This window comes from Myotis brandtii, unplaced genomic scaffold (assembly GCF_000412655.1).
Source record: "Myotis brandtii unplaced genomic scaffold, ASM41265v1 scaffold461, whole genome shotgun sequence".
NCBI lineage: Eukaryota > Metazoa > Chordata > Mammalia > Chiroptera > Vespertilionidae > Myotis > Myotis brandtii.
The window spans coordinates 1,449,445-1,469,310 of NW_005367626.1; the positions used below are offsets into that span (position 1 = coordinate 1,449,445).

Sequence of the window (19,866 nt, forward strand, 5' to 3'; positions counted from 1 at the left end):
TGTGGAGAATGTATATTGCGAATATTGCTCAAAGCACATTTATAAAGAACAATGATGATTATTAACAACAGTCCCCGCATTCCATTAAGCACTCACTGCGCCAGGGCCGCTCCAGCCACTTCCTGAGCGTAGCCTGTTAGGGAGCACCGCCCCCCAGGCAGGAGCACTGATGCTGATCCCACAGGGGAGGAGCTGAGGCTCTGAGGCTGAGCAGTGTGTGGTCTCCAGGACACTGCAACCGCCCCGCCCCTCAGCTGCCACCCCTAGAAGCCATCAGGCCTAGTGCGATTTTCCTCAGCCTGCCCAGCAGCCCTACATGTACACATGCACACAAATACACATAAACACACATACGTATCCACACAAACACACACACCAAGTGCACATATGCATACAGACAACCACAGACACATACACACATGTACATTAAATATACATTCACAGAACACATCCACACAGATACATACACAAGCATATACACACATATACCTATGTGTACACAAAGTATACACAGAGACACATACAGCTATACCCAGAACACATACACATATGCACACATACACACAGAGATAAATATGCACACATATACATACATGCATGCACACTTTTCCTCCATCTGCTAACACCCTGTAGTCTCATTCATGTCCTACCTTTCCCACAGTTGCTACACCCACTCCTCTCTCTCCCTTTTTCAACCCCATTATCAAGTCCCACAGGTGGACCTCGTCACAGGCAGGAGGAATCCGCACTCAGGGTGACCAGATATCCCAGTTTGCCAAGACTAGGCTGGTTCTATACCTGTCTTGTGGAATAATTCTTAATAATGACCCTTTTCTCTCCTCAGAATATCCTCAATTGGTTGGCAATATACATATATTCTTCTCCTGGAGAAAGTAGTCTTACGTGTACTTGGACATAAAGCTAGGGTTAAAACAGCAGAGCTAGCCCTGACTGGGTGGCCCAGTTAGTTGGAGCATTGTTCTGTACACCAAAAGGTTGTGGGTTTGATTCCCAATCAAGACACATACCTAGGTTGGGTACAGGAGGCAACTGATTGATGTTTCTCTTACATAGATGTTTCTCTCTATCTCTACACAGGTTGGGTACAGGAGGCAACTGATTGATGTTTTGATGTTTCTCTTACATAGATGTTTCTCTCTATCTCTCTTTCCCTTCCTTTCTTTCTAAAATCAATAAAAACATATCCTCAGGTGAGGATTGAAAAAACACACAGCAGAGCTATGTGTGTGTTTATGTGGGGCGAGGCGGGGGGGGGGCGGTTGGACAGGGGACAGGTCTCTACTTTAACACTTCTATGTCACAGTTTTGACCCTTACATCCTAGTAATGCTACAATTTGGATTTCAGGATCTAACTTCTGGCTCAGAAAATGACAGGAATGACTCGGTCTCACAGCCCAGCAACCAGTCAGACACAGGGAAGCAGGGGCTCGGCCCCCTCAGCACCACCAACCCCGGGCACGCTGCTGTGAAGGTAGGATGGGCCCGCTTCCACAAACCCCCCTGACTTCAGCAGTGCTGAGCAGAGCTTTCTGAGCTATGTCTGGGAAGAGGAAAGCCATGCAGACCCTGTTATAGGTTTAGTCCGCTAGGCACATGCATGACAACTGTGAACAGTGGGCCATCAGGGTACATGGACCAAGATCCAGCTCTCTATGCAGCACAGCATGGGGCTTCCCTGCAGGGGAAGCCTATGTGTTTGCATTTCTTTGGGCTCAGCGCCCACCAGTTTGTTCCTGACTTAAAAGACTTCCTAAGTTCATCCTAGAGGTAGACTCAGCTGGTGGTAACGCACACAGAATTTGTAAGCGCCATCAAATGAGCAGAGGGGAGTTGAACTTCATGCAAGGGAAGCCGACCTGAAGGCCTTGCACAAGTAAGACCTCCCTCGGTCCAGCCAGGCTCCCTATGGAAGTGCAGGTAAAGGGGCGATGTTCTTCGTGGTAGACAAAGAACTACAAGCATTTAGCATATCGTTGGTTTCAGTTCTCAGCGTTGTAGCTCATCGTTCCCAGAGTGCACTCTCCTCCTTAGCTGCCTGGGAGTCATTTAGCCTTCCTAGCAGTTTATCCCATGCAACTCCTAATTGCTTTGGGGGCATGTCTCTCACCTCTGCGACCGCCACTTAACAAATATTGAAATGACTCTTAGGAACTATTTTACTAGTGGTTGTAGACTAAGTCACAATCCATGTTAAAGTAACAGCCCGTGGTCCCTGCCCCTGCGTACACAGAAGTGGACGGCAGGCATTTCGGCTGCCCAGTAAGCGCCCCCACCGAACTGCAATGGCTTAAACCTCACTTCCAATTCACTCAGCTTAACAGCTTTGCAGTCATGTGACTGCTGCTGAAGTGTGTTCACCGCAGGTGGAAGGAGGAGATGATTCCCATTATTTCCAAAGTTGTGTACAAAGAAATTGTATGAACATTTCCACCAAAGTATTTTAAATTCCATAGTTCAAATTAGCAAAGCTTCAGGCCTGTGCACTCTGAGAAGGTTGCCCTGAGGGAGGACTGAGAGCCAGCTGATCAGGCAGCACTGCACCTGTGGTTTACATAAGAGCCCACATCCCTTCTGATTGGTCACTGCCTGTGACTTCTTGTTGAATATTCATCATCTCTAAATTAAGAGGATCCTAGAGGGCTTCTCAAAGAAGGAGGCAACCACGCTGGAAACCCTCTCTGCCCTGCTGACTATGAGAGGCTCCTAGGAGGCCAATGTGAACGCACAGCAGTGCTCTCAAGTGGAAAGTCTCCTATGGAGAGGAAGGTGTTCTCCACGCAGGCCCTGGGGGCGCAGTCACAGGGTTCCTGCCCTCCAGGAGCCTGTTGGGTATCACAGCACCACTAACACAGTGCTTTGAGCAAGTAAGGAAAATGTGCCCCTAAGAACTTGACCAGACATTTCTCCAAAGATAAGGAAATTGCCAATAATCACATTAAAGGTGTTACATGTCATTAGTCATCAGAAAAATACAAACCAAAATCACAACAAAATACTGCAGCACACCCACCAGAATGCTATAGTAAAAACAGAAAAAAAGCAACTGTTGGTGAGGATGTGGAGACTGGAACTCTCATATGTTGCCAGTGGAAAAGTATAATGTAAAATGGTTTCCATCCACTATAGAAAGCAGTGGTGGCCCCTCGATAAGTTAAGGGTTGAGTTACTGTGTGATCCAGTAATTCCACTGCTAGGTATTTGCCCAAGAGAACTGAAAACAGGTGTTCAAACAAAAACTTGTACACGAATATTCATAGCACACTCCTCACAATAGCGAAAAGTCAAAACTAACCCAAAGGTCCATCAGCTGAAGAATGGACAAGCATGTGGCATATCCACACAATGGAATATTATTCAGCCATAAAGAGAAATGAGTGCTGATACATGATATACCATGAATGAACCTTGAAAGTGTTATTCTGAGTGAAAAAGCCCAACACAAAAGACTACATATTGTATGATTCCTTTTCTATGAAACATCCTGAATAGCCAAAGCCATAGAGACAGAAAGCAGAAGTGGTTCCCGGGGGCTGCAGGAAGGAGGGAGGGGGTGGGAGTGACTGCTCAGTGGTATGTATGGCTTTCTTTGGGGGGCGATGAAAATATTCTGGAGCTAGATAGTGATGACATGTACAACATTGCGAATGTATTAAGTGCCACTGAATTGTGTATTTTCAAATGGTGACTATGGTGATTTTGTGTTACTTGTATTTTATCACAATACTAGGGGCCCTGGTGGGGTCCCTTGGCCTGGTCTGCGCCCTCTCGCAATCCGGGACCCCTCGGAAGATGTCAGATAGCCAGTTTTGGCCCCATCCCTGCAGGCCCGATCCAGACAGGAGGGAGCCCGATCCTGTGTGTTGAGTGTCCCCTGGTGGTCAGTGCGCGTCATAGCGACCGGTCAACTAGTTGTTTGGTCGTTTGGTCACTTAGGCTTTTATATATATAGATAAGCAGAGGTTCCCCTTCCCCAGGCAGCCATAGTTCCGCCTCAGGACCAACAACCTCCAAAGCAGAGTGAGGGTTGGATTTCAGTCCCCTCCCCTCAGCAGGGGTATGGCCATGCCATATGAGACTCACAGATAGGAGACATGGCTGTGAGTTAGGAAAAGCTTCCCCGGTGAGTTGAGGTTTGGGCTGGACTCAGAGGATGAACTGGAGTCATACAACAAGTGGAGGAGGGAGTTCCAAAACAGCAGAAAATTACAAGGAAACGAGGCAGGTGAGCTGCTGGAGAGGGCAGGTCTAGGCAGTTTGGCACCAGCCTGCTGTGGCTGACGAGTTTGACTTCATCTCGCAGGCAGGGGCTGCTGTGTTGTGTGGCAACCCTACTGTGTGCGTGCAGGTTGAGTGAGGAAGCTCCAGGCCACAGGGTACACTGTTCCCTATTGCATTACACTCACCTGCCTTACACCTTCACGCCTGGGTCTTAAGCCCCTGGACCTCGGATGCACCACTGCCTTAGGTTGTTCTCCCCTTAGGTTGGCCATGCCGTTCTGGGTAGGAAACAGCAAAACAAACCCACAGCTGTAATAGCCTCTGGCCTCAGAAAGAGTGTGAAACGGCACAGGTCCATGAATTCAGAGCTCCTTGTGCTCAGTAGTCTTTGCCCTCACTGTGCAGTGGCTCAGTGAGAAAATGGCTTGGTTTTAGAACCTTCTGGATGGCCCAGTCCCTGTGCTAAGTAAGGCAACATGGAGAGAAAATCCTTAGCAAGACTCAGGGCTGAAGCTCCCGGGACAAGGCAAGTCCCAGACGAGGTGGGAACAGAAGCTGCCAAGCAGCGCAGAGCTGACTGCAGGGCCCGGAGAAGTCCTCCAAGTGTGAGACTGATTCATTAACTGGAATGCTAATCGATTAACGAGCAGGGAAGGATGCATGCTCATTATTCATTAGTCTCCCAGATGCCTCCTTGAGAAAACAAAGAGGCTTCGGTGATGGGATGCGCTGGTCGGAGGAAGGCAAGTGGGCAGCTCCCCTGGGTAGGTCACCTTCAGATGTGTGTTTTGTGGTTAAAATAGGGACGCTGCCCCTCAGAACAGGCCTGCCAGCTATGCAGGAGCCCCCTCTTCTGGGCACTGCTGGTACCACATGTTCCCTCCACCTTTTCCCCAAATTCTCAAGAATCTTCCGTCATGATATCCATGTTCTTCACTTCAACCTTCTGGAAAAAGTCAAAGTTTGAAATTTATATTTTTCAACTGATCACAGTATTAACCTATTGCTTCCTAACATATGGAGGCCTTTGATTTTAGATCATAGATCTAATCACACTGCCCTCTAGCCCTATTGTTACTTCAGTACTGTCTTTCATCACCCTTACATTGGTCACTGAGACAGGAAATAGAGACTATTTTTCCCAACTTGGAGGTGAGGTAACTAAGATGTAGTAAGGTGCTTGTACCACCTTCAGAAATTTCTCTCCACTCCCTAGCCTGTACGCTTAACTTCTCTTGATGTGTCCAAATCACGCTCTACAAAGGGTAACTTCCGGGGGGTCCCAGGGCATGGCTAACCCTCCCCATAGTAAGTACAGTATTCTGAGGGTACCACTTGCTGATTTTATATCAGGATTAGGGATGGTGGTGGGAGGGACTGTCTATATTACTTTTCAGCCTGAAGCAGCAAAACTTCACATTCTGGATTTTCAAAGTCAAGGTTAATTTCATCTAAATGTATGGCATTACTACGTCAAGTGCTTAGCCAGCAGTGATTCCACATATACATATGAGAGTACTTTCCTATGAATCAGCCCCAAGATCAGAATGTATTAGACGGCAGTTGGTCTGAGATGAGGAAAGTGTTCTCACTCTACTCTGGGAGGGAAAAGCTCCAGGAGCCACTTCTAAGGTTCAAGATTCCCACCTAAGGGGTTTGCTTCCAGTCCATTAGACATCTCCGTGTCCCAGGGTCTCTTTGCACATCGTGCTTTGCTGTCTGTATGTCTGAGATTAGAGAACATCTATCGGACAGACCCTCCTCGCGTGTTCCCATGACACCAGTCATTCTCTCCATCACCTAACGCCATGTTCGTCTCCATCCTCTTGCAGTCCAAGTCCTTGAGCGACAGTAAGAACCGCCACAAGAAGCCCAAGGACCCCAAGCCAAAGGTGAAGAAGCTCAAGTACCACCAGTACATCCCCCCGGACCAGAAGGCGGAGAAGTCGCCGCCGCCCATGGACTCGGCCTACGCGCGGCTGTTACAGCAGCAGCAGCTGTTCCTGCAGCTGCAGATCCTCAGCCAGCAGCAGCAGCAGCGCTTCGGCTACACCAGCATCCACCCCGCTCAGCTCAAGTGAGTCCCAGAGCCCGGGCTGCACACAGGGTGGGTGGCTCCTCTCTGCCCGGGCACTGGGCCAGCACCCGGGGCCAAGTCCCATGCTACATCATGCCTCACCTGTTATGTTTGAAAACTGGGCACATCTTTTCAGGAATATAGGCTGGGAAGGAGCAAGGAAATCAATGCCCCTGATAAGAGGCTCCCTGGGAAAAGGGCAGTGTGACAACTGTGAGACTGCAAGTGGAACAGAGAGGTTTCTCTGTAGTTGGGGTGGGCGTTCCAGCTGTCTCCCTGTTCAGCCTTGGGTGACGCTGGCCATTATGCTGAGTACAGCCAAGCTCCACAGGCTCGCTTCTGCTCCACAGGGCTGCATCTGCTAAGTCAGGCATGGATACGCCCCACCCATATGCCAAAGTCTCCACCACTCCCTCCGGTCTCCCCCAGACTCGGCCTGAGTGTCACTTGCCAGCTAGCCTGCTGTGGTTTTCCTCACCCTGCCTGATCCTTGTAGACAATTAACTTGTGATCTCATCTAAATAGAAGTCACCCCCTAAGGGTTCTGGTCACCCAATTCCAGTACGTGGGGGATGTTTTCCCCACATCACCAAGCAATTCCCCAACACCAGCAGGGTGTCCAACAATTCAACTTCATTCTGACACTAGCTACCTGGAAATAGCATCAGATTCCACAGGTAAGGGCTCAGTCCCCAAGACTGAGGTGCTCTCACCTTCTTAAGATGCCAGAAGTTGTCCAGAAATTGTTACATGGGCTTCTGGTCAACCAATTATAGATCGGAGATTCTCACAGCCTACTCCTTGGGTTTGATTAATGTGCTAGAGCGGCTCATGGAACTCAGAGAAACATTTTACTTACTAGATCACTGGTTTATTGTGAAAGAATACAACTGAGGAACAGCCAGATGGAAGAGATGCATAGGGCAAGGTGTGGGGAGGGGCATGGAGCTTCCAAACCCTCTCCAAGCCGGCTACTCTGCCAGTACCTCCACATTGTCACCAACCCAGAAACATTCTGGCCCCCAACCTTTTGGGTTTTTATGGAAGCTTCATGGCAAAGCCAGGGCTGATTACATCATTGGCCATTGGTGAATTCAATCTCCAGTCCCTCACCCTGCCTGGAGGCCAGGGAATGAGAAGGCGGTGGGACCAAAAGTTTCTACCCTCTAATCACGGGATGGATTCTCCTGGCAGCCAGCATCCCTCCTTAGATAGAGTCCAAAAGCCACCTCGTTAACATAACAAGAGACACCTCTGTCACTCTCCTCACTTGAGAAATCCCAAGTATTTTAGCCGTGAGCCAGAAATTGTATGAACAACAAATATATATTTCTTATATATCACAATATATAGATCTGACTGTATTTCAAGTCCCTCTTTTTTGTTTGTTTTCAGGGAACCAAACGAGCAGATGGTCAGAAATCCAAACTCTTCTTCAACACCACTGAGCAGTACCCCTTTGTCTCCTGTCAAAAACAGCTTTTCTGGACAAACCAGTGTCTCTTCTCTCAAGCCAGGCCCACTTCCATCAAACCTGGATGATCTGAAGGTATAGGATTGGGCATGATTTTCTTTTCTTTTTTTAAACAAATACATCAGTACATTTTAAATAACACTTTCACCAACTGATTTCTTGTATAGAACATGATGAGGAAGAATATGGGAGAGACTCAGTAGGTGACAGGGTATTAACTGCTATGGTTAAATACCCAACCTTGACTGGCTATGCAACCTTGGGTTAGTTTCTTAATTTTTAGCACCTCAGATTTCTCATTTGCATAAATGGTTTATCATGAAAATCCAATGGAATCATATATACATGATAGAACGTAGCACAAAGAGTAGCTATGGGATTGATATGAGCTCTGAGCCAGTGGTCAATCCCATGATGACCTCTTACCAATCTCTGGTAAAATGAGGAAAATAAAAACCATATAAAACGCTTTTCATAAATCTAAGTATGTCAACAGATCTGACTAATGTTTATTCAAAGTACTTATTTTCTCCAAATGTTTTGAATGCTGAAAGATACTTTCCAGTAGGAAATGATGGTAGTAGATGAAAGCTGAGTGTTTCTGAGAAAATTTTGTTTCTTTTTATTAAAAGAAATATCTATATATATAAAAGCCTAAGTGACCGAATGACCAGTTGACCGGTCGCTATGACATGCACTGACCACCAGGGGACAGATGTTCAATGCACAGGATCGGGCTCCCTCCTATCTGGATCAGGCCTGCAGGGATCAGGCCTGCGGGGATCAGGCTGAAAATGGATTGCGAGAGGGTGCAGGCCACGCTAAGGGACCCTAGAAGCGAGAGGGCTTCTAGTTATTAAATAAGGATACTAATCCTTATTTAACAAGATAAAATGACGGTAACTCTATGTCCATTATATAATTTAAAGCAATGCACTAGTCTATGAAATCCAGTCAGAGACCTTCTGAAATGTAGCAGCAACTTGTGACATGATATGTATGTGCTAGCAGTTTACTCTGGTCACTGACCACAGAACCTCAGTTACTGAGATGCCCCTGAGCTTTGAGCTGAGCCTGGTGTGGTTCGGAGGAACCCTCAGCATGGCACACGCATTCACCCAGGATTCACACAGAACTGAAAAGGGTGAGCGCAGTGCCTTGCTGCTCTGCTGTGCGAGCACACCTGCTGCCTCCTCACTCTCAATGATGGCACCTGTTTACCCACAAAGCATCTTACTTAGCATGGTTCCCAAAAGACTAAATTCATAAAAGTCCCCTAGTCTTCACTGGGCCAGTGCCATGGCCCTGTCTCAGTCCTCATTGCCACCCTCATTCCCATGTTCAGTACTTGGTCATTATCTTCTTGGAGGGGAGGTAGGATTGGGATTATTTCAAATTAAAGGAAATTCCATGGCTGCCGAGTGCCAACACCAGTAAATAATGTGTATCTTGGGTCCTAATATCAAAAGTTTCTCTATTCCTCCCACTTGGAATACAAGTGCTCAGGTTTGGACTTGGCATCCATAAACCTAGCCGGGGATGCCAAGTGCATGACAATGCTCTCCAGAGCCGTAGGGTACCACCTCCCACTCCCCAGATCATAAACCCATCGAGATCAAAGCAGGCTCCCTCACCTGGAAAACATTACACCGTGAAATAAGCCAGACACAGAGACAAATACTGTATGAGTCCACGTATATAAGGTACCTCGCGTAGTCAACTTCATAGAGACAGAAAGTAGATGCGGGTTACTGGGGGCTGGAGGAGGTGAGAGTGGGGAGTCAGTGTTTCATGGGGACAGAGGTTCAATTTGAGATCCCGGAAAGGTTCTGGAGAAGATCCTGCTGATATTTGCACAACATTGTTGATGTACTGGTGCTCATGATTAAATGGTGAGTTTTATGTTACATGTCTTCTACCACAATAACAAAGACTTCTTTTGAAAGGAGTCTCGCACTGGATAGGAGCCTGGTCAGGTAGGACTAGAGATGCCTGGGCCAGAGAAAGATGGTCCATACATGACATGCCAGCCCTCGGGGCCCCCAAGCTCTGTTCTCGGGGTCACCGGTTGGTCACAGTCTCAGTAATTAGCACAGGCATTAGGAGATGATGGCGATGACAGTGGCACTAGCATTTTTTAATATAAGCTGTCAGTCAGCCATGCTAAGTAGATTTGCTTTAAATTTTACCCCACAATATACATTTTAAATGGGAATGTAAAAATCAAAATCTTAAAGAGATTAAATAATGGATGACAAAACTGGGATCTGAACTTAAGTGACTGATTTCAAAGGGTTTGCCACTTCAGATGAGAATGGAAAGAAAGGAAGGGACAGACAGAAGACTGGACTTGACCATGGGGTGTGGGAGAGAGGAGAGAAAGAAAGCTTCACTGGGTGAATGGGAGAGTTTGCACAGGTGGAAACTGGGAAGGTAGCTTGGGGAGCTGATATGAGGGGACACAGGCAGGTTTATTCAGTCTGAGAAAGCTGAGTCTCCGGTACCAGCAGTTTCTGTTAGAAATATACCACAAAGGGTTGGGTTCAGCTGTGTTGTTGGGCATAGGGACAGAAATTTGGGGATTGTTTTCGTAGTGGGGAGGGTTGAAACTAGAAGAGTGGATGAGATAGAAGGAGAGCAAAATGGAAAGAGTAGCGAGGAGAATGGAACAGGGAGAAAGGAAGGAGAGAAGAGGAATAAGGGAAGCAAATGATGTAATCACACTTTGGGAAAGGAAGAAATAAGAGGAATTAATGAAGGTGACCCTCCAAAAAAGTAATCAGAACCTGGCCAGTGTAGCTCAGTTGGCTGAGTGTTGTCCTGTGCACCGAAAGGTCGCTGGTTTGATTCCGGTCAGGGCACTTACCTAGGTTGCAGGTTTGATGCCCAGTCGGGGGCATACTGGAGGCAACCAATTGATGTTTCTCTCTCACATTGATGTTTCTTTCTCTCTCTTTCCCTCTCCCTATCTCTCCTCTCTAAAACCAATACAAACATTTTTTTTAAATAACCAGAAAGGTAAGGCAATGAGGTGATATTTTCCATAAATGCTCATGTTTTGCTATATAGAAATTAAGGGGGGAAAGTACAGAGAATAGAGGTTAGTTTCTCATTAAAAACTTACAAGCGGTAATATCACAGTCCATTTTTTGTGTTTGTTTTGTATCCAGTTTCTAACAAACTAGTGGGAGAGAGAGAGAGAATAAGAATGTGAAGGTGAATGGGAAATTTAAAAACTGGGGCAATATTTGATAGAGACTAAGAAATAATGGTTCATATTTTTTAGATGTAATAATGGTATTGTATCTGTGTTTTTTTAAAAGTACTTATCTTTTAGAGATAGATACCAAATTCTTACAGATTAAATTATATGATTTCCTGCAACATAATTCAGAAAACATAGGGGAAGAAGTGGTTTGGGTATAAATGAAACAAGATTGGGCATGAGTTGATAATTATTGAAAGTGGTTGATGCTTATATGGGGTTCATTATACTTTTCTATTACTTTCATGTATGTTTGAAATTTTCCATAATAAATGGTTTATGTTACCAATGATTGAAACACCAATCAATGTAGGAAGGAGGTGTATACAAAACTTTGTTCCCAGCAAGCCCACACAGGATAATATTCTGAAATGTAAGGTAAACTGAACTCACCCAGCATCCAGTTCACTTTAGAATATGAGCTACATTATTTGATAATGTACTTTAAATTATTCAGTGTCAGAACAGATTCCAAAAATAAATGCAGAACTCATTAATTGTAAGTAATTCAAAATTAAAACAATGAGTTGGCACTTTGCACTTTTTCCAACCAGCAAATCTAAAAGAAAATAATAAAAGCAATGCTAGCAAGACTGGGGGGGCAGGGAGGGAGGAGGAGAGCATATGTATTGCTTGGGGCAGTGTAAATTGTCTTAATCCTTTTAAAATACCTTTTAGCTGAGTGTAAAATAATATTATTCACTAGTGAAATACATTTGTGTATAGAGAAGTAAAGAGTATTTTAAAAGGCAGTTGACTCACATAACAGATTCTATTTCCTTCTAGTCTTGAAATGCATATGGACATATTTTGCTCTAAAATAACTATGTGAGCATAAATTTCTGACATGCATTTTTGTTTAACATATGAACATTTTTTATAACTCTTAATAGTCAAAAATCCTTTAATTTTTAATAGCAGTATATTATTTCACCACCTAGTTAACATTCCTCTGTTAAACATTTAACTTGCTTCCAAATGTTTACTGTTAAAAATATAATTTGTACATACACTTATTAATTTACCTAAATATCTCCCCAGGCTAAATACATAGGAATGGAATTTCTGAACCAAAACATATTACCATTTTTAGAAGTTCTTGCTACATATTGCCCACTTTCTGTCCTGAACAACTATGCCTCACTAGTCCCAGAAGCAGTGTTAGCACTTCTCAGACATGGGTGTGCACACGAGTCACAGGGGCTCTGGGTAAAATGCAGCTTTCTATTCAGTAGGTCTGGGAGGGGCCTGAGATTCTGAATTTCTAACATGTTCCCCAATGCTGCAAGTGCTGCTGGTCCATGGACCACACTCAGAATAGCTGAATATCTATAATAATAAAAGCGTATTATGCTAATTAGACCGAACAGCCAAACAACCTTCCTGACATCCTTCCAGACATCCTTCCGGACGACCTTCCCGATGAAGCTGCGGCATTGGGGGCCGAGGCAGAGTGGTTAGGGGCAATCAGGCAGGCAGGTGAGTGGTTAGGGGAGATCAGGTAGGCAGGCAGGCAAGCGGTTAGGAGCCAGAGGTCCTGGATTGCGAGAGGGATGTCTGAGAGGTCCCAGATTGGGAGAGAGTGCAGGCTGGGCCGAGGGACCCCCCTCCCGTGCACAAATACTGTGCACCAGGTCTCTAGTCTATAATAATAAAAGCATAATATGCTAATTAGACTGGACAGCCAAACGACCTTCTGGATGTAACTCCGGACATCCTTCTGAACAAATCCACAGTGGTGGGGACCGAGGCAGAGGCAGTTAGGGGTAATCAGGCAGGCAGGCGAGCAGTTAGGGATGATCAGGCAGGCAGGCAGAATGGTTAGGGGTGATCAGGCAGGCAGGCAGGTGAGTGGTTAGGAGCCAGTGGTCCTGGATTGTGAGAGGGTGCAGGCCAGGCTAAGGGCCCCCTCCCCTCCCGTGCACATGCACCGGGCATCTAGTTAAGTATAAAATAGCTTAAAAACAAAATAAACAAACACAAACGAAAAAACATTTTTAGCCTTGGCCAGTGTGGCTCAGTTGGTTGGAGCATCATCCCATACACCAAAAGGTGGTGGATTTGATTCCTGGTCAGGGCACACACCCAAGTTGTGGGTTCAATCTCCAGTCAGGAGGCAACCTATTGATTGCCTCTCATATCAATGTCTCTTTCTCTCTCTCTCTCTCTCTCTCTCACCAATTTAAAAATTTTATTGATTTATTTTTGCTGCTATTTAAATAACACAAAGTGCTATTGCAAATTTCTTTGTCAATTAGATGAATACAAAAATATGTATATTTTTTGTTTGCAAATCTTGGACTACTAATGATGGTATGCATACATTATTGGCCATTTAAAAATGTTCTCTTTTGTGAAGAGTTGGATGATGTCCATTGCCCATTTGTATGTTGGGTGTCCATCTTTCTCTTCGGGGTTGTTAAACATGCTTGGCACATTGAGCATACTAATACTTTATTATTTTTCCTGCAACTATTTTTTCTTAAAGTTCTATTTGCATTTGCATCTTCATTTCGTGACTGATAGGAGTTTTCAAATTTTTTTGGTCAACTTTTTATGATTAGCTTCTTTGGTTTTATGCTCAAAAGGTCTTCCCCTACAGAATATCAGAAGGATATTTTCGTATATATTCTTCTAGCTGTTTATGGAATTATTGACATTTAGGTATTTAATATGGTTCCTGTTTTAATTATAAAAGTAATATGCTTATGGGAACTACTTAGGAAATACAGATAAAGAGAACCATCGTTAACATTTTAGCACATTTTTATCCAGATATTATAATCTGCAAGCACAGGCTTAAATATATATTCATATACATTATATATGTGTGTGTGTGTATATATATATATATACAGTATATATATACATATATACTGTATATATATATAATTCTTAGAAAATAGAATGAAGTAATTGAAACCTTTTAAATGTAATACTATACCATAAATAATTATTTTTATATCAACAAATATTTATAGCATCAGTTTTAATAGGTCTAAAGTATTCCATCATTTGCATTCATTATTATTTATTTAGTTTCTATTTTTTTAGATATCTGATGGTTAAAATTCATGAACATGAAAAAGTGCAGGGATGAAATAATTATATGTGCGTCAACATAACAATAACAGCCCCTACATGCACTGACCATGTGCAAAGTACTCTTCCCAGTGCTTTCCACTGTTTAAGCTACCTCAATCCTCACGAGAGACTATAAAGTGGTAGGATTGTCTGTGTTGTGCAGGAGCGGAGCTGGGGCACAGGGTGACCACTGAACTAGGAAGAGCAGGGCCAGCATTTGAATGGAGGATCTTATTGCCACACCTCTCTCTCTCAGTAGAGCGCTGCTATTCGCCAGCTGTTAAACTCAGGACAGGGTGTTAATGTACAGCTGCGGTTCTCCAACACTGGGCTGGGACCAGCGGCATCAGCGCCCCGGGAACTTGTCAGAAAGGCACCTCTCAGCCCCCACCCCTGACCCACTGAACCAGAAACTGGTGTAGGGGCCCAGCTACCTGTGTAAGAATCTGCAGGCCTGGGCTCTGGCACCTGCTGGGGTTTGAGAATCGCCCACAAGGAGGACGGGTGGGGAGGTAGGAGGCAGCACACGGGAGTGTTAGTATGCTGCAGGATGACTGGTTGCCAGCTGATGCCTGAACTTAGGCAGATATCAGTCTTTTCATCTGTAAAATGGGGACAGGACCAGGATGGGATTGGCAGGCAGCACAGAGGTGCCTCTGTGGTTCGTGTGGGCTCTACATTTCCAGGAATTGGTCTATGATTCAGGAGCCATGAAAACATGGTATAGGACACATTGTAAGAGCATTATTAAAATTGTGCAAAACTGATTTATATTGGTTGCAGGGGTGGAAGTGAGACAGAAATAATAAGAGAAGTGGACACTGTGAGACTGCATTTGTGGTCGTTTGAAGTTAATGTAATAATAATTCACGTTTAAAACACGGTCATGAACAGCACAGTAACGTGCCCTGCTCTCTTCAGGTGTCCGAGTTAAGACAGCAGCTTCGGCTCCGAGGCCTGCCCGTGTCAGGCACCAAGACGGCGCTCATGGACCGGCTGCGGCCCTTCCAGGACTGCGCGGGGAGCCCCGTGCCCAGCTTCGGGGACATCACCACCGTCACCTTTCCCGTCACGCCCACCGGCACTCTGCCCCATTACCAGTCCTCCCCGTCCGCAGGCGCCTTGTCCAATGGCTTCTACCACTTCGGCAGCACCAGCTCCAGTCCCCCCATCTCGCCCGCCTCCTCCGACCTGTCACTGGCCGGGTCCCTGCCCGACACCTTCCACGACGCGTCGCCCTCCTAGTTTCTCATTAAAAACTTACAAGCGGTAATATCACAGTCCATTTTTTGTGTTTGTTTTGTATCCAGTTTCTAACAAACTAGTGGGAGAGAGAGAGAGAATAAGAATGTGAAGGTGAATGGGAAATTTAAAAACTGGGGCAATATTTGATAGAGACTAAGAAATAATGGTTCATATTTTTTAGATGTAATAATGGTATTGTATCTGTGTTTTTTTAAAAGTACTTATCTTTTAGAGATAGATACCAAATTCTTACAGATTAAATTATATGATTTCCTGCAACATAATTCAGAAAACATAGGGGAAGAAGTGGTTTGGGTATAAATGAAACAAGATTGGGCATGAGTTGATAATTATTGAAAGTGGTTGATGCTTATATGGGGTTCATTATACTTTTCTATTACTTTCATGTATGTTTGAAATTTTCCATAATAAATGGTTTATGTTACCAATGATTGAAACACCAATCAATGTAGGAAGGAGGTGTATACAAAACTTTGTTCCCAGCAAGCCCACACAGGATAATATTCTGAAATGTAAGGTAAACTGAACTCACCCAGCATCCAGTTCACTTTAGAATATGAGCTACATTATTTGATAATGTACTTTAAATTATTCAGTGTCAGAACAGATTCCAAAAATAAATGCAGAACTCATTAATTGTAAGTAATTCAAAATTAAAACAATGAGTTGGCACTTTGCACTTTTTCCAACCAGCAAATCTAAAAGAAAATAATAAAAGCAATGCTAGCAAGACTGGGGGGGCAGGGAGGGAGGAGGAGAGCATATGTATTGCTTGGGGCAGTGTAAATTGTCTTAATCCTTTTAAAATACCTTTTAGCTGAGTGTAAAATAATATTATTCACTAGTGAAATACATTTGTGTATAGAGAAGTAAAGAGTATTTTAAAAGGCAGTTGACTCACATAACAGATTCTATTTCCTTCTAGTCTTGAAATGCATATGGACATATTTTGCTCTAAAATAACTATGTGAGCATAAATTTCTGACATGCATTTTTGTTTAACATATGAACATTTTTTATAACTCTTAATAGTCAAAAATCCTTTAATTTTTAATAGCAGTATATTATTTCACCACCTAGTTAACATTCCTCTGTTAAACATTTAACTTGCTTCCAAATGTTTACTGTTAAAAATATAATTTGTACATACACTTATTAATTTACCTAAATATCTCCCCAGGCTAAATACATAGGAATGGAATTTCTGAACCAAAACATATTACCATTTTTAGAAGTTCTTGCTACATATTGCCCACTTTCTGTCCTGAACAACTATGCCTCACTAGTCCCAGAAGCAGTGTTAGCACTTCTCAGACATGGGTGTGCACACGAGTCACAGGGGCTCTGGGTAAAATGCAGCTTTCTATTCAGTAGGTCTGGGAGGGGCCTGAGATTCTGAATTTCTAACATGTTCCCCAATGCTGCAAGTGCTGCTGGTCCATGGACCACACTCAGAATAGCTGAATATCTATAATAATAAAAGCGTATTATGCTAATTAGACCGAACAGCCAAACAACCTTCCTGACATCCTTCCAGACATCCTTCCGGACGACCTTCCCGATGAAGCTGCGGCATTGGGGGCCGAGGCAGAGTGGTTAGGGGCAATCAGGCAGGCAGGTGAGTGGTTAGGGGAGATCAGGTAGGCAGGCAGGCAAGCGGTTAGGAGCCAGAGGTCCTGGATTGCGAGAGGGATGTCTGAGAGGTCCCAGATTGGGAGAGAGTGCAGGCTGGGCCGAGGGACCCCCCTCCCGTGCACAAATACTGTGCACCAGGTCTCTAGTCTATAATAATAAAAGCATAATATGCTAATTAGACTGGACAGCCAAACGACCTTCTGGATGTAACTCCGGACATCCTTCTGAACAAATCCACAGTGGTGGGGACCGAGGCAGAGGCAGTTAGGGGTAATCAGGCAGGCAGGCGAGCAGTTAGGGATGATCAGGCAGGCAGGCAGAATGGTTAGGGGTGATCAGGCAGGCAGGCAGGTGAGTGGTTAGGAGCCAGTGGTCCTGGATTGTGAGAGGGTGCAGGCCAGGCTAAGGGCCCCCTCCCCTCCCGTGCACATGCACCGGGCATCTAGTTAAGTATAAAATAGCTTAAAAACAAAATAAACAAACACAAACGAAAAAACATTTTTAGCCTTGGCCAGTGTGGCTCAGTTGGTTGGAGCATCATCCCATACACCAAAAGGTGGTGGATTTGATTCCTGGTCAGGGCACACACCCAAGTTGTGGGTTCAATCTCCAGTCAGGAGGCAACCTATTGATTGCCTCTCATATCAATGTCTCTTTCTCTCTCTCTCTCTCTCTCTCTCTCACCAATTTAAAAATTTTATTGATTTATTTTTGCTGCTATTTAAATAACACAAAGTGCTATTGCAAATTTCTTTGTCAATTAGATGAATACAAAAATATGTATATTTTTTGTTTGCAAATCTTGGACTACTAATGATGGTATGCATACATTATTGGCCATTTAAAAATGTTCTCTTTTGTGAAGAGTTGGATGATGTCCATTGCCCATTTGTATGTTGGGTGTCCATCTTTCTCTTCGGGGTTGTTAAACATGCTTGGCACATTGAGCATACTAATACTTTATTATTTTTCCTGCAACTATTTTTTCTTAAAGTTCTATTTGCATTTGCATCTTCATTTCGTGACTGATAGGAGTTTTCAAATTTTTTTGGTCAACTTTTTATGATTAGCTTCTTTGGTTTTATGCTCAAAAGGTCTTCCCCTACAGAATATCAGAAGGATATTTTCGTATATATTCTTCTAGCTGTTTATGGAATTATTGACATTTAGGTATTTAATATGGTTCCTGTTTTAATTATAAAAGTAATATGCTTATGGGAACTACTTAGGAAATACAGATAAAGAGAACCATCGTTAACATTTTAGCACATTTTTATCCAGATATTATAATCTGCAAGCACAGGCTTAAATATATATTCATATACATTATATATGTGTGTGTGTGTATATATATATATATACAGTATATATATACATATATACTGTATATATATATAATTCTTAGAAAATAGAATGAAGTAATTGAAACCTTTTAAATGTAATACTATACCATAAATAATTATTTTTATATCAACAAATATTTATAGCATCAGTTTTAATAGGTCTAAAGTATTCCATCATTTGCATTCATTATTATTTATTTAGTTTCTATTTTTTTAGATATCTGATGGTTAAAATTCATGAACATGAAAAAGTGCAGGGATGAAATAATTATATGTGCGTCAACATAACAATAACAGCCCCTACATGCACTGACCATGTGCAAAGTACTCTTCCCAGTGCTTTCCACTGTTTAAGCTACCTCAATCCTCACGAGAGACTATAAAGTGGTAGGATTGTCTGTGTTGTGCAGGAGCGGAGCTGGGGCACAGGGTGACCACTGAACTAGGAAGAGCAGGGCCAGCATTTGAATGGAGGATCTTATTGCCACACCTCTCTCTCTCAGTAGAGCGCTGCTATTCGCCAGCTGTTAAACTCAGGACAGGGTGTTAATGTACAGCTGCGGTTCTCCAACACTGGGCTGGGACCAGCGGCATCAGCGCCCCGGGAACTTGTCAGAAAGGCACCTCTCAGCCCCCACCCCTGACCCACTGAACCAGAAACTGGTGTAGGGGCCCAGCTACCTGTGTAAGAATCTGCAGGCCTGGGCTCTGGCACCTGCTGGGGTTTGAGAATCGCCCACAAGGAGGACGGGTGGGGAGGTAGGAGGCAGCACACGGGAGTGTTAGTATGCTGCAGGATGACTGGTTGCCAGCTGATGCCTGAACTTAGGCAGATATCAGTCTTTTCATCTGTAAAATGGGGACAGGACCAGGATGGGATTGGCAGGCAGCACAGAGGTGCCTCTGTGGTTCGTGTGGGCTCTACATTTCCAGGAATTGGTCTATGATTCAGGAGCCATGAAAACATGGTATAGGACACATTGTAAGAGCATTATTAAAATTGTGCAAAACTGATTTATATTGGTTGCAGGGGTGGAAGTGAGACAGAAATAATAAGAGAAGTGGACACTGTGAGACTGCATTTGTGGTCGTTTGAAGTTAATGTAATAATAATTCACGTTTAAAACACGGTCATGAACAGCACAGTAACGTGCCCTGCTCTCTTCAGGTGTCCGAGTTAAGACAGCAGCTTCGGCTCCGAGGCCTGCCCGTGTCAGGCACCAAGACGGCGCTCATGGACCGGCTGCGGCCCTTCCAGGACTGCGCGGGGAGCCCCGTGCCCAGCTTCGGGGACATCACCACCGTCACCTTTCCCGTCACGCCCACCGGCACTCTGCCCCATTACCAGTCCTCCCCGTCCGCAGGCGCCTTGTCCAATGGCTTCTACCACTTCGGCAGCACCAGCTCCAGTCCCCCCATCTCGCCCGCCTCCTCCGACCTGTCACTGGCCGGGTCCCTGCCCGACACCTTCCACGACGCGTC

The 19,866-nt window shown here is 44.4% G+C and overlaps 1 protein-coding gene across 1 annotated transcript in view; it reads left to right on the plus strand.

Moving 5' to 3' along the window:
- Positions 1 to 19,866, plus strand: part of MYOCD (myocardin) — a 50,404-nt gene that overhangs the window by 21,596 nt on the left and 8,942 nt on the right. The window contains 5 exon segments of the mRNA XM_014547008.1: positions 1,368 to 1,493; positions 6,073 to 6,317; positions 7,713 to 7,866; positions 15,062 to 15,370; positions 19,553 to 19,863. Of these exon segments, the coding sequence (XP_014402494.1) occupies positions 1,368 to 1,493; positions 6,073 to 6,317; positions 7,713 to 7,866; positions 15,062 to 15,370; positions 19,553 to 19,863 (1,145 nt within the window).